This window comes from Amia ocellicauda, chromosome 9, assembly GCF_036373705.1.
Source record: "Amia ocellicauda isolate fAmiCal2 chromosome 9, fAmiCal2.hap1, whole genome shotgun sequence".
Classification (NCBI taxonomy): Eukaryota; Metazoa; Chordata; class Actinopteri; order Amiiformes; family Amiidae; genus Amia; species Amia ocellicauda.
Window position 1 is genome coordinate 13289071 of NC_089858.1, and position 16214 is coordinate 13305284.

The following is a 16214-nucleotide window of genomic DNA, read 5'->3' on the forward strand; positions in this document are numbered from 1 at the left end:
AAGAAACGTCTGACCTCTGTGATTGCCAACAAGGGTTTTGCCACCAAGTACTAAGTCGAAGGGGTCAAATACTTATTTCCCTCATTAACATGCAAATCAATTTATAACTTTTTTGAAATGCGTTTTTCTGGATTTATTTGTTGTTCTTCTGTCTCTCACTGTTAAAATACACCTACCATTAAAATTATAGACTGATCATTTCTTTGTCAGTGGGCAAACGTACAAAATCAGCAGGGGATCAAATACTTTTTCCCCCCCTCACTGTACATATAGCCAGTCCCAAGTAACAAAACACTTCACTGGATAAAAGCTCATCACTTAGCAGTTGATGACAATTAAAAGGCACCAATTAAGCAAATACACAAAGTTTCCAATTAGGCCATTCAGAGTCCCATGCAGACACAGGGATTATGTCAATACAAGGCTGGAGACAAAATGTACATTTCTAGGATGTATATACATCTCCAAAATATTTTCTGGGGCTTATTTATTTATTGGTTTACCTCTACCACTACCAGGTGCCGATCAAAGCAGTCACTGGGCTCCTCGGACCTCCAGGCCTAGAGAAACTCCCGCACAAGTCCATGGCAACCAGCACCATTGGTTTCAAACGGCACAGCTCCGTTCCTCACGCTACAGTGTCAAGACTCTGTACACCCTGATCCAATATCGGGGTCTCTCTCCCAGAAGAGTGGGGAAGCACAGAGGAAAAGAAACGGTAGAAAGCCGTAAATTACAGGAGATGTCTAAACAACCTAAACAATCCCGAGCTGACTGTTCGTTTCCAAGCCTGAACCGGTAACAGGCATGCTAGTGTAGTCATGTTTTGAGCCATGTTGTTTGTTTTGGTTTGTTTTCTACCCCCCCAAAATTAACCACTTATACACCCATGGGAATGACTCTGTACAAATCACCGCAAAGACGCTACAAAAGAAAGATTTACTTTTTAATTATTATCATCATAGAAAATTATATTTCTCTCCAGCACTACCTCGGGCCAGCAGTTTTAATATACAGGAATAAAAAACACAACACTATAATAACACAGCATACAATCAGGCTCAGGGGTCATTATATCGCAGTATATATGTTGACTAATGTTTTGATCTGGAAGTTCCTCCTTAAGTGATTGAGACAGTGAGGTTCATGAAGGCAACACAACCAGGGCAACCTGGAAAGTATCAAAGCACTTCCTAAGAGGGTTGCGTTTGGGTTGGGGGGGGGGGGGGGAGTCCTTTAGGGAGGTGACAGACTGGGGGACCTTAGGGAGGACATGGGAGAGCGGTGGGAGCAATGCTGCAGGAATTCACAGTTACTCCAAGAACACAATGGGGGAAACACTCCATCACCAGAAAACGCAAAAAAGTCAAATTCTCAGTGATGACAGACAACTCCCCCCCCCCCCCCTTCCACATCCCACTATAACCCAGTGTGGTCCCATCCCTGGACACAGAAAGGAAATGGAAACGGATGTCAACCGAAATCAGCTTGGATCACAAAGATTACTTTGTAGGAGGGGGGGTGCCCTGGTTTCAAAAGGCCAAGCCACGTGCCAAGGTGAGGTGTCAGGGTGGGCAGTCGACCTGCAGTTCCAATAGATGACCTGTAAGAGAGAGTCCGTTCACCTACAAGGGAGATAGCTCTTTTGCTCTTTTCAACGAAGAAGCCTTGGGATACTGAAGCCTTTGTTTTCTTTTCATTTTGGTTTTCAGCTGAATGGGATGGACAGGTATTACTGCTGCAGTGCGAAGTCGGTCAGCCCTGCCGTCTCTGCGCTGGCAGGGATCTGACACCACGCTGCCCGGACACGTCACCAGCCCCCTGGCCTCCCGAGTGACGGCTCAATGGTTGCTGAAAGCAAAGACATCTGACGCCTGCCTGCACACAATGAGACCTAACAAGCCCTGTTGTTGCACCGCTGACAGGGTCAGAGCAGAAACTGAGACGGAGACACAGTTACAGCCTATCAGCCACACAACCCAGTGCATGGTGGCCTTACATTATCCTGCAGTTCAAGTGATATTTATAGGGTTTAATTGCATTGGTAACTTGAGCATGGACTGTAGTTACAGAGCTGGTAAGAGTTATACATTTAAACAATACAGACTTTAGTGTTGTCATCTTTATTTTATGTTGTCATTAGGGGTGTAACGGTACACTTATCCATACCGTACCGTTCTGTACAGGACGTTCGGTTCGGTACGGTACGCGTTGTGATCCGAATGAATATAGTGTAGTTTTAACCAGTACCTTACGGTCTTGTGTAAGGAACTAAAACTGTAAACTCCGAGTTTCCTCTGGGAGATGGATCTTGGAGCCGTAACTAACCGTAGCAATTGAAGTAGCCGAGCACATGTGATGCAACCTCGTAAATAAACACGGTGAACGCAAACGACAAGCCAGAGCTGGAGCACCCTCCCGTATCCTTCAGGTCTCCGGCTTTCCAGTTTCCAGGCTGCCGGCATTGTTACACTTGAATCATGTGGGTCGCTGGCAGTACGTCGAACATGATCACTCATTTGAGACGCATCATCCACATGTGAATAGCACTGGAACAAGGATTTAACAGTGCAAATCCTGCTCCCTGGCATTTAAGCAACCTCTCCCTGCTAATTCAGACCGGGCAAAAGCAATTACTAAAGCCATAGGCGTTTTTATTGCAACACATCCGTGACCATACTCCGTTGTATAGAATACAGATTTAAACACGTTGAAAGTTTATTTGAGAACCTTCAGATGCACTAAGTTTTGTTAGTAGTTTACATCAATATTGACTGACATTTTAAATAATAATACCTAGACCCATAGAGTTTTGAAATCAGTTTATCCCGGGGGGGTGGGGGGTCTGAGTTACGGTCTCCTCCAGCAGTGGCGAGTGATGACAGATGCAGGCACACACGTGCAGACACCACAGACAGACCCACTGACCACGGACACAGTCCCAACTGCACTATCGCAAGCTGACATCTCGAACAGGATTGCATTGCATAAGCTTGTTAACATATCCACAAGGGATAATGCACTATTTTCAGCACCTTTAAACACATCCCCGAGAAATTAAGCTGGGCTGTAATTTGTCAAATCCTTCTACTTCAAATTCAACCATATGATATTTCTTGATTACATTTTTAGAAGCCATCTGATCTGTTAGCAATTTATTAATCAATTCTAATATACATACATATACAGGGAAACTGAATTGCAGAAAATGCAAGAATAAATCAGTGTAATGTGGTTGACATCACTTGCTGAAAAGCTCTGATCTCAATCTCCAGAGGAGAAACCAGAGAACCAGTGTGAGGAGAAAAGATGACATCAGAGCTGCACACCTGCAGGTCTCTGCGAGGCTCCCGATTTATGTCACAAATTGGCCCCAGACCATCGGCACCGTGGCGTAGAGTAAAGCAACACCAAAGCTTGCAGGGACCATAAAAGGGGAGGATGACCAAAGTCACATATTTTGAGTGCCTTAAAAAAACTAAAACAGATTACGTTTATTTTTTCAGGCAGCACACAGTAATGACATCATCTCAAGTCAGGGTTGCCACACAGAGGGCCTTGTGTGGGTCGAGGTGGGGGAACGATCGTGGGGGGTGGTGGTCCGGCTCAGTGCAGCTCCTGTGCGAAACACTGTGCAGCACTAAACAGTTGTGCAAGTGTGTGTTTGTGTTTGTATGCGCTTGGGTATCTATGCAATCAGTGAAACAACATTAGCTCACCCGGAACACACCAACACTGCAGACACAGATACAGCGTAATACACACTGCAGCCGCTACACTTTCAACAAGCTGCCTTGCCCCCCTGTTATGATGAATGGCAATACTTGATGGTTTTAGTGTTTCCCAGGGGGCAGAAGGTGCCAAGAAAATTAATAACATGTTATGAAGGCAAACAGATCTCGTTCTATCTGAGGGAAGGCGAGCACAGCCTGTTGCGATGAGAGGCCGGCTGGTCCCAGTAGAGTTGGTGTTACTCTAGGCCTCCTGGGCTGCTCTAGCAATGGAAAAGAAGAGCTGAAAAAATTATATATAAAGACAGGAAGAAAAGAAACGAAGATGAGAATTAAAGGGCCACAGAAATTAGAGGAAAACCCAATCGATTGCTGCCTGTCCAATCTGAGCTGGCAATGTCATACTCAGGGGAGAGGGGGAGAGAGAGAGACATGGAGAGACAGAAACAAAACAAAAAAAAGAGAGAAGGGGGAGAATAAGGGAGGGAAACTAAGAGAAGGGAAAAAGGCCTAAAGAACGAAAGGCAGAGATGGAGAGAGGGAGAAAGTGGCAGAGCTGGAGAGTGGAAGATCTCATCTTTCTGTTGATCCCTACATTATGGATTTGTCAGGCAAGGCACTGTCACCGATGCCCACAATACCCTGCAGGGGTCCTCACAGATACCTCAAAGCCCAGGAGGACACTGGCGATGCCGTCTCCAGGATGGCCGGCATTCGTATCAGAACAGCTCGAGAAACTGACTGCTCCCGCACAGGAGCCGAGTCAACAAACTCCTGTACAGAGGAGCCGTGGAGCACAGTAAGGCAGGCAATAAAAACTTCATGAGCTGTGAAGGAACTCGCATACAGAAAAAAAATCAGTATACCAGAAAATTCACTGCGCAAATATATCCGCCTCAGGAGTCCCCACCTTGTTGGGTACACTTCCTCACAGTGCTAACTCTGCACAGGGTCCCAGTGCGTCTCTCATCGGGCAGGATCGCCAATTAGGATGCCATATAAAATAACAAAACAAATATGGGTGAATTGTTTTCACTTGAACACCATCGCAGAGCCTGAGCTGAAAACATCTTCCATCGCAGGTAAAAGTCTTTATCTTGCAAACCATGCTGGGTGATTGAACGGACAGTGAATTGATCTGAAGGCTGAAGATGCAACGGGCTTGAATAACCACCACTGTACGGGTATGAGGTCTCCTGTAGAGGAATGCAAGAGGATTCTTGTATTACTGGGTGGCTTTCCTCCACTGTCTGCACACACGGATACCTCAAGGTCTGGGTCCAGGGTTTGCTGCAAACCCCTCCCCTGTACAAGTTCCCAGGCTGCCCTGACTACTTAGTTAATGACCTTCGACCCTCTCTGCACTCCTACAGAGCGTCAAGGAGTTAACACACCACACTAGCTCTCGGAGACCAGTCACTTACTCTCCATTTCAAACAGAAACCAAACATCAACATCAACAACAGACGCACCACCGAAAAGGGTTACAATTTGCTCCCCACCCCCCCTGCCATAAAAAGGTCAAAAGGTCAAGGAGATCAGCTCCTCTTTTCCATTTGCTCAGGCTGCAGGGAGAGAGAGAGATCTTAAGGTGATACAGGTCTCTAGAGCAATACTAATTATTTTAATAAGTGTATGTTTATTCAGCTGATCTACTGAAGAATGCGGAGGGGGTTGGTGGGGAGAACATCTGTACAGAGTGTAGAGATCTGTAGTCTCCGCTGCTCCCTGAGGGCATATTTAATCAGGCCTACGTTTATTTTGGGACTGGACACCTTCAGCCCCCCCTCAGCCTCGTCTTGTACAGCACTGGTGAAGTGCTGACCTCAGATGTGAGGATCACTCCACGAATCTGTGCCTGGCCATAAACACTCAAGTGCAATTAACACCAGCAGAGAGATGGAGCAGACCAGAGTGGAGGCCCGGGAAAATCACGGCAAAGCAAGAAGTAAACTGCTTAAACCAGTGGGGAAACTGGCAAACCACAGTGCCAGTTTCCCAAGGTAACGGTTCAGGTCCACTTGGAGGGGCACACTACAGGCTTGACTGTTCCCAAAGCTGGGCAGCAGTATGCGTTTATCAGTGCGACTTTTGCACACACACTGCCCACCTTCTCACGGCAAAATGCACCTCCACACACACATGACCATAATCAGGAAAGCTGAAAAACACAAACTGAATTCAAAACTATTGGCCTCACTCAGGAGTACATCAGGAAAAATCCAGCCCTGTGACAGAAAGGCAGAGTCAGGGGGAGTTGGTAAGAAAGCCCTTCTCTCTTCCACCCCAAGCCACAGCGCCATCCAAGCCGCATCTATGCAGGAGAGGCGTACACTGCGGCTTCCGACACCTCCTGGTGAGGTGGACTTAACATGCTGTTTGACATGCTGCGAGTTACATTCAGTTTATATGACTCTGAAGTGTCAGGCACTATGAAAATAACTCCCATTCTGAGACCCCGGGGTAGGATAAGCTTACATTAGATCACTGACCACTTCTGGATTGTATTTTGTGGGTTTAATTATGGTTTGCACCTTTACATGAACTGTAGACATACTGTACTGCACAGACCAGCACCATTAATGTAAACGCAAGTTAAAAGGCAAAGTTAAGAATGTAGGGTAAGCCGAGTTATATTCCTGGTCTTTATTATTATTACTATGATTTTATTATATTATTTAACTTGCCCTGCTGGTGCAGTTATTTAACTTATAATACTAAATGCTTAAGCCTTTGACACAGTTTGGTTCTATGGCTGTCCAGGGAACAATGAGGATCATTATTGTTCCGAGATTAAAATGTCCCAGGCTGCAGTAGAGCCGGCCAGCACTCACAGGCCATGGCTTGAGATATTTCACATTCCCAGTCCACACACACACACACACACACACACACACACACACACACACACACACACACACACACACACACACACCAGGTCAGGAAGACACTGCAGAGAACAGTTTCACTCCCCTTATAAAAAATGGCTGAGGCAGGAGTGGGTCCTGTCCTCTGCCCGGCCGTCCAAAGATCGTGGAGTTCATTAAAGACCAGGTTAGTTATACTGCGCTGTGAAGTGCCATCTTGTGTTTGCTGTATAATATCTATCACAGTGCATGAAGAGTGATAATGGACTGCACTGCACGCTGTACGATGCGTTGCAAACCATAGCGCCGCATGATGCTTTACCAGCTCGATCACTCTGCCTCTAAAGTCTGAAACCCCCTCGGTGCAGGGAAAAAATGAGTCAATCCCACAAACTGTGATTCCCTACACCCCTCTGGCATCTGCAGGGAAGTTCTGCCAGATCGCCATGCCTCTAACCTCTGCTGGCAAAACAAAATGAAAAAAAAAAAAAAAAGTACGAGAATTTTTTTTTTTTTTTTTTTTTTTTTTTTTTTTTTTTTACATATCTGTCCCCTGGGAGTGCCCTTCACAAAATGCAGAGCATTTCTGAGATGCCTTGGGCCCCAGACGCAGTGGCCTCTTCTGTAACAATAGCAGAATTAGGGTCACTTTCTGTCCAGATATGGCCAAAATGTAAAGTCAGGAAAAACAAGTTAAATCCAGTGACAACAAGAGAAAGGCTCCCAGGCTCACAATGTAGCTGTGGGAAGCTGAATAATTCAATTAGCTCACTTAACAACACAGCCCCATAGGGGATCTGGACCGGCCCATCTGTATTTCCCAGAGCGTTTCAGTACACAAGCAAACAAGCAGACAAGCAAACTGCAGCATACATCAAATTGGTAGTAGTTTTGACGTTAAATAGCAAGTTCTCAAAACGCTGTGCGGACAGGAAAAAACACATTTCCTAAAGTCTCCTCAGCCCGAAATGTTGTACAGGACAGTCATAGGACAACTCGTTTCACCACGGACTCAAGAGCTCTGTGAACTGAAGCAGAGCATTCCCTCTACACCTCAATAATCACTCAGCAGATACAGTCCCAAGACTAACGAAGCAGTTTTCATATCCCAACCCCAACATTATTTAAATACTAGCGAAATCAGGAAAACACCACCAAAGTACCATCAGGGACAGTCAAAGTGTCGTAAGGGACTCTGACTATCAATTACATTAGTCTCTTTGTATAATACACACTTTGTATAAACTAACAAAGCTTTGAGGACACATACAAACAAAACAAAAAGAAAGCTTAATTCACTTTGTATTGAATACCTTTTTCTAACTAATGCTTACAACATTTGTTAGCACACCAAATAAGTGGCGAATACATGCTTTTCCAAATATGGCATGAATTAATAAATGTTAAACTTCATATGCATATTTTGGTAGGACTGCTGTCGTTACCCAACAGTACTGGAATGCAGACCAGATTGCCAGCAGGTGCGCGCAATTACAGCGCAGCCGTCCACACCTGACAGGGCCTCGATGACAATTAAACAGCGCCTCCTAGCGGCCGCACGTAACGGGACCTGCAGAAATACCACGGAGGTCAGTCCTGTGAAATACTACATCATCTGGCAGTTAAACAGAGCGTTAAAGGACGTCTTAGGAAAGGCAATGATATATGCATCTGGATTACGGTCGTATTAAAATACCACTCGGATGCATTACTGGATTGTAGTTACAACAGATGTCCCGATTACAGCACACTGAAGAGTAGAAATAGAGGCAACAGCAATTAAAACAGACTATTGAATAATAATAATAATAATAATAATAATAATAATAATAATAATAATAACAGTAGAAAAGTATATTTCGAGACATCAAAAGAGAGGTATTGCAGAAAACTCACACTCTCTCGCATAAACATAACGACCAGGCTTCGTCCCACGGAGCCGTGTTTGTACCGGCTCTTAATGAGCAAAACTGACCTGCGAGCCCCGACAGTCAGACGACACTGTTCGCTTCCCACAGCAACCGCACGGACTTTATAAAGATTGGCACCGCACGGCTGGGCCGACAGGCCGGGGGTTTTACCTGCCAGCGGCGCCCCGGACCCCAGCTCCTCCCAGGCGGCGGGCACCGGAGAGACCCGGCCAGCAGCACCGCCGGCCAGCAGCAGCAGCAGCAGCAGCCGCAGCCGCCCCGTCCAGCCGCTCCAGGCCATGTCTCCACACAGGCGTGCCGCACTAAGGCTTATCTTACAGACCGATGCCGATGCGCAGGTGTCGGCTCACCGTCCCGGACGGCGCATCCTGCTGCGGGTGCCTGTGTGAGCCGCTGTGCTGCCTGGCGCGGGTCCGAGCTATACCCCCCGGGGCTCCGCCCACCCGCCCACTCGCAGCCAATGAGAGCCGGGGAGGAGACGAGGCGCGCCGCCGCCCTGGGAGCGCGCACGCGAACGCGCCGCCCGTGCCCGCGCACCTGGCCGGGGACAGGTGCCGCCGCTGACATGCGCACTGGAGGCGCCGCTCGTCCTGCGCTGCCCCCCGTGATTAATTGTAGCCGCTCACACCACTTATTACTCCCCCCCCCAGTCATATTGAAAGTGTTGCATTGTGTCATTATACAGCATGATAACACCAAACCCAAATAACACAAACACTATTACAGCACTTTAGATATCGTTTCTAGATTTCAGCTAATGCAGCCTCGGTCACCCTCGGTTACAGGTATTAGTGAAAAGCGACGGCACTGGGCTCCTCATTGCTTGCTCAAGCCTCGCTGTCATTACAGTGCAACACATGCAATCCTGCGGTCCGGCTTGACCCTCACTGGTGTAGGTGATCATCCTGTCCCTTTGGCAAACTGCTCTGCCCTGTTCCAGATTGCCAGGACTCTCACTGTCCCTAACTGCAGAGCCCCCTCACGCGTCACAGCGGGGTCCCCTGGCAGCTCTGTCTGTATTTCTGTCCTTTTGGTGCAGCAAAGTGTTCTTCTCATTGCCAGTCACTGTCGATAAAGACGTGCAATAATAAAGAAATAACATGTTGGTGATTGTTGGCTGTTGTTCAATTTGTTTGTATTTACTGATGAACCCTTTTATGCAACAGAGCAACCGGTGTCGAGTGCATGTGTGCTTGCTCCCCACTTCACAGAAATACATGTCATTCATTTCTTAAACAACACCCTCTGCATTCCCCTCTGAAAGCCAATAATTCTGCTGCCCGACACACACAACCCTTAATCATTAATTGGTTGCACCAGGCTGGCAATGGCTCTGGACATCTGGACCCCATGTGACCTCCACATCGCTCACTTGTTGACCCCTTCCACACACAGGGTCACTACCCTAACATGGCACAGCAACACACACCTGGAGCAGCTGCTGGCAACAGGTAAGCCATTGCAAAACACATCACAGGAATATATAAATATAAATGATTGTGTCACTAAAAGACATCAATGTCACTCAGTTTAGGCAATATTATTTTCTACATTTTCCCTCCATTCTCCTCCATTTTCAAAAGAGAAACAAAAAGAAAGACAACATAGCAAACAGGTTTGGTTTCCTTACTTACTGACCAAGTACAGGTACACAATCCCATATTCCTTTTGAGTGTGATGATGAATTCATGACCATGCGGCAAAAGCTCATCTTCCCAAACACCGTGAGGCTGAGGAATTCACGAGGAAATAACTTGAGAAGCTCGTGGATGCTCAATGTGGTTGTTAATTTTTTTTTTTTTCTAAGTTTTATTTTATTTTAGTTCAAGGACTTCGTTTCATACAAAATGTAACTGTAGAAACAACTGCAGAATTCAAAGTCTGACTGAGAAACATAAATCAGGCAGCAAACTACTCAATCACGGGACTTTTTCGTTTTTTTTGTCAAGTCAGTTCCAGGCGTGTTGCATTGGATGGAACTCGTAGTATCTTTTCCAACACTGTTTTTTTTTTTTTCCTTAAATATAAAGATTTTTTTCCACAAACCCCCAATTTATATCAAAGATCATTAAAAATTAACAACTGATGAATACATTGTATCAAAAAAGTACGAAGATAAACAATATTCCTTTTTTTCTTTCTTTTTTTTTACATGCACATACTGTTTTATATAACATGCAAACATTACTGATTCAAAGAGTACAGCCACAACTCAACTGTAATTTTTATGCAGAAAAACTGACTGGTGCAGTTCAAAGTTTGGCAACTGACTGAGGCAATTCTGGGGAGTGATCCTTGATTGTGATTCTTTCTTTAAGAAAACAACAAAAAAACAGGCTGCACTGATATAGCAGTTGTCACAGAGGGTTTTTCATTTTTTTGTAGCCCCCCCACCCCACCCCCACTATGACAACGCTTAGGGACACTTACTGGTCAGAAAAAAAAAAAATGCATGTACAAGAATGTGAAATATGTGTTCCTCTCGTCAACTAAAAAGATCCACAACTTTTCCCACAGAGTTTTTTCAACAATGTTAAGACATCCATTGAACTTTCTCGTACCCCCAGAGTGTGATATTACAGATTGGGGCACGGACCAAATAAATAAATATGATAGTTTGTCTTTCTTTCGTTCTTTCTTTTTTTTATACATTTAAAACAAACACAGATAAAATGCCTTCTTTTGAGTTGTAAAAGTGGGTAAATCTGACGCATGCATTTCTCAGAGATAATATCAACTTGCTGCACTCCTCCTCCCTTGAGTTCTATACTCTTATTAATTTAATAATCGTTGTGCCTTTATGCTTTTTTTTTCCTTTTTTTCTTTTATATAAAACATTTGGTCACAATCATGCTGAAGCCTGAATCTGGACGACCCAGCAGGTAAAGCTACAGAATGGATGAAAAGTTAATTTCAAAGTGTCGTCTTGTTGCATAGCCCTACTTTACAATGGTCAACATCCTTTGTGCGGACATCAGCAGAGCCCTGACAAAGAACCTGTGGTCTCAGCCTCCCCCCATCCAGGGCCCATTCCCAGGACCCAGCCATGCAATCTGACAGGAAGCGGACTGGTGGAGACGACTCGGAAAGATCTGGGGTTATGAGCAAACTCTGTGGGGCGCAGACAGGCCTGGCTATGTTGTGCATTTGCCGTGATGACCAGCCCATCTCTAGATGCCCTGAAAACCCTGTGTCCACAGACATGACACGCGGGAAGACAATGGTCCACCCAAATTAATGTCTGCATTTCAAAAAGATTTGCAAACCTTTCCGCATTCGTTCATTAATGACCCACATAAGGCCGACTTCCACGCATCACAGGAGGAATTATAACAGTGTGAAAGCAGCAGGCCTTGAGTCCACTCAAAAAAAGAAATAGCAAGGGGTTACAGAATTGCATAGGGAAGTACAAAAAAGTGGGTAACACAGTCTAAGGCCTGAATACACCAGCGACACTAAACAAGGGACTTGGCTAAAAAAACAGTTCAAACCTTTGTCCCTAAACAAGCAAGGGATACTAAAACTAGTGCCCATATCACAGGCTTACTTCATGAACAATGATGTCATCGGTGCCATCGATGTCAACATGTAACGGACATGTAACATGTAACAAGCAGATGCGTTCAGCAGGCACACAAGGAAGAGTTACAGTCCTAAAAGCTGGACAAAGCTGCTACATTATACTTGTGAAATTATTTTTTTATTCATTAATGGCAGGTGTTTCACGATGGAGGCCAGGGTTGCCTTAACCTCGGCCTCAGTGACACAGGGCGACGGTGCCAGTAAGAGCCCACGTGCTGCAGCGCAGGCTGCTGAGTAAGTCGTTGGCACTGGACAACGCCCCCCCCCCCGAGGCGCTCTGGGCATGTTACTCGGGATCATCATGCGAAAAAAGACGAACAACATCCAACACTGAAAGAAATACTTGTGCCTGCCCTCCGTCCATAACATCAGCCGAACACAAGTTGTCAGGACTCTGCGATTCCCACGTTCCACTGGCGCTTTACCAGTGAAGCATACGTAGACATATATATATATATATATATATATATATATATATATATACACACACACCCATATATATCTATATATATTATCCGTTCTCTCATTTAACAGTATAACATTTAAATTAAAGGCAATAGCTAGCAATGCTCTCCCAAAATATCCTTACGGCTGAAATAAATATACACCATACAGTATGTGTTCATATCCCTGGACAACCAAGTTAAAGACTTGAACATGCAATTGTGTTAATTCTTGTAACGCAGCCTCATCTGGGCTGTTCAAACTATGCAGGTTTTGAACTGGGAGCTTCTTAACCCAATCAATATTTTTAATTAATAATAATAATAATAATAATAATAATAATAATAATAATAATAATAATAATATTAATACAATCCCAAGCCCTCATCTTTTCCATCCAAACGAACAAATAAATCCCTATATATATATATATATATATATATATATATATCTTAAACATGTGTCACTTTTTGCCACTATAAACATCTAGTTTCTAACCTGGTTAATACATTTCCATATCAACATACCGAACAGGTTTCCTCCCTCAAGTCTCGATGCACTGAAAAAAGAGGCTGCATCCCCACTACGCGATATTGAAAAGGGTAGGCACTTGGTAATGAACAATTGGAGCAGTCAGTAAGAAAGAGTAGACCTGACATGGTAGTGAGCTATAAGCCATTTACACAAAATGCATTTTTTTATACAGTTTACAAAAATGCACACAATGAAAAGAGATAAAAGATCTACTGTAGCTCGATATAAAACAAATTTCATTTCGACTCCATTATTACTTTCTCCTCCTCCTTCTTCCTATTTTTTTTTTGCTAAACACAGTTTATACTGTAAGTCACAAATAGTGAGGATGTTTGCAAAAAAAAAAAGTAAACAGCAGAAAGTCGACCACTTTTCTTGAGATACAACCGAGAGTTTCGATTCCCTCAGCAGGACTGTCGGTGTACATGTGACAATGAGGATTACACGGCTCCCTCACATAAACTGTGAAAACACTGAGGAACTGAAGCAGAGAATAACAGAGGACACTGATCCATCTTGACAGTGACATATTTTTGTTAGTGTTGTTTTGTTTGTTTTTCTGGCTCTTTTCATTTAACATTTTTTCACTCATCTCTATCCACAACTACAGTAGTTACTTTCAAAACCGTAAACAGTTTCCTGTATCGTGTCTCTTCCTCACTGGATTTTGCACTGAAGTAGACAGCCTCAACATGCTCCGCGCGCCCTGGCAGTGACAAGGTCACGTGATCTTGTGGTCTGCGTCTGCACATGCAGACACGGGGATCGAGCGGGCATCTGTGGAGCTGTGGCCGGTTGAGGAGTCGAGTAATGGAATACAGTTCTGAGTGTCTGTTTTCAGGCCATCAAGTGTCTTTGGCCTTCAGTGCAAAAAAAAACCACAGAAAAGAAAAGAAAACAAAAAAAAATACAGGCTGATTTACATATATTTTTCTCATTTTTAAAAAGCTAAAAAGAAAAAGAACAAATGGAAATGATCAACTTAAAGAGAAAAAATAAATGGTTTCAACTTTGTAAATTTTAAAATCTGGAATGATTTTCATTTCTCCTTTCCCTGTCACAGACACCACTCTCCTCTTCCCCTCCTCCTCCTCGGGATTCCCCTTCATCTTCACGTCAGACTGATGCACACACACATAAAACAACAGTGTAAGCTACTGCCTTTGCAAAGATGATAAAACTCATCGAGATTTCCCTAAAATGCATAAAAAAACCTGCAAGAACCCCTTGCATTTTTTTGTGTTAAATACATTTTTTTTTGTATTTGTATATATTTTGTATTAGTTATTTAAAGCCATGCTAGCACCAATCGTCTTCATCAGCCTCCTGGTAGTACCGGGGCCCTCGGGCGCTCGTGCCCGGCCCCGCGTTGACCCCCAGGGTATAATGGTATCCATTGGGTACCCCTCCTCGGTTCTGTGGCTGTGGCGGTGGAGGGAGGGACACCCCGTAAGAGGCTGAAGTCCTGGGGGAGCGTCCGACCTGGGAGGTGAGCGCGTCCTCGAAGGTGAGCGAGTCCTCAGGGAGGACGCTGGTCAGGCTGCCGCGATTGTCTCGGTGGCCCAGGTAAGGGTCCGAGCCGATGCGAGTCACTGCCATGGGGAGGTGGCCCTGGGAGTCTCCTTCGCTGCGCAGCAGGGCGTTGTGCTCCGACAGGCCGCGGCTCAGTCGGCCCGGGCAGAAAGAGGACAGGCCGGCCGGGGAGGGGCCGCCGCTGAAGTGGACGGGAGAGGAGTTGGCAGTCTTGTAGGCGACGCTGGGCCGGGGGGTGAGGGGGGTCTGGGGGAGCTGCCTGCGTCCTCGGCAGGGTGTGCTGGAACCAGAGGCCTGCAGCACTGGGCTTCCTTTAGAGGAGCCACTGCCCTACATGAGAATTGGAACAAAGCAAATCAAAACAATAAAACAATGAGGAGGACAAAATAAAAAAGACCAGGACGCGGACACGAGAGTAAGGGAAATATAGATAAAAAAACAGCAGAGTGAAGAAAGGAAGGAAGAAGGAAAGGAAATTAAAGGCGATGTACACAGAGGAGGAGGAGTCACAGCGTACAGTCACAGCCATGAGAAAACAAGGGTCAGACAGACAGGCAGACAGAAGGACGGAACGACGGAACGAGAGATGGTGAAGAAGAAAATTGGAAACAAAATGAACAAATCATCGTGAGAGGCTGAACCACACGCGGAGGGAGACATCATCGAGCTTCAGCTGAGAAGGCGCAGTGCTGGGCTCATGAGGGCAAACGGTAAGAGTGGGCCGCACTGAACGAGAGAGCCCAGCGTCACTGTGGGGCAGCTGCAATAAATAGCAACGTCACAGAGCGACTGTACTAAATATAGCGTTGTTAGGAATACAGGAAAGGCACAATTGGCTGCCTTGGGCTTGTGTGTGTGTTTGTTTGTTTCAGGATTAGGTATATTGAAAATTAAAAGTAAATGTCAATGTTGTGCACATCATGCAGTCGTTCTGCACACCTGGTAAGACATTCCAGGCGACACACGCAGCCCCGCCGTGCTTTGCCACAGATCTGCATGTTTGTACCATGTGCCCTCATGAATTGTCACATCTACTGTATATCAGGGGGAAGGAGACGGGGCCGTGCCAGGGATGCTGAAGTTAAAGGGTTTCATGCACAGAAAGGTTAAGGGATTTAAAATAAAATGTTGTAACAATAACACATTGAAATGGTTTATAGATCATCACTTGGGATAATATTAAACTATCATATTAAAGCAACATTGAGACATTGAAACAGACGTGCACCTTTCCACTGTGAATGCGGTGCACACTATTATTTTTGTTATTTAAAGTGCAGCCTATTTTTCTTCTGCGTTAGTTTCATCGTCTGTTAGTTTGCAATAACAAAAACATGATTTGCTGTCATGGTAATACACACAGTCTTATAGTCTTAATGTTACTCCATAACTTACGAAACTCGCACACCGTCAACTCAACTCCTGAAAAAGTTTAAAAGACTTCAATAAATGCTGTCGGATTCCCATACACACTCGCAAATGAGAAATTAAGCGCAGACACACACACACTACATCTTACCAACGACAAATCAGACACTCACATTCTACACAGAGCCACTGTCAGGTTCACAGACAGACAAGCAGGCAGGCAG

At 45.1% G+C, this 16214-nt stretch overlaps 2 protein-coding genes across 2 annotated transcripts in view; both read right to left on the reverse strand.

Moving 5' to 3' along the window:
- LOC136758673 (collagen alpha-1(XI) chain-like) overlaps positions 1–8909 on the reverse strand; it is a 73230-nt gene extending 64321 nt beyond the window's left edge. The window contains exon 1 of the mRNA XM_066713240.1: positions 8680–8909. Coding sequence (XP_066569337.1) covers positions 8680–8809 — 130 coding nt within the window. The 5' untranslated portion in view covers positions 8810–8909. The remainder of the gene's footprint in view (positions 1–8679) is intronic.
- A 4109-nt stretch (positions 8910–13018) lies between these two features.
- The window catches only part of cacna1ba (calcium channel, voltage-dependent, N type, alpha 1B subunit, a), a 46090-nt gene continuing 42894 nt past the window's right edge, over positions 13019–16214 (reverse strand). Inside the window, exon 25 of the mRNA XM_066712471.1 lies at positions 13019–14952. Within this exon, the coding sequence (XP_066568568.1) occupies positions 14389–14952 (564 nt within the window). The 3' untranslated portion in view covers positions 13019–14388. The remainder of the gene's footprint in view (positions 14953–16214) is intronic.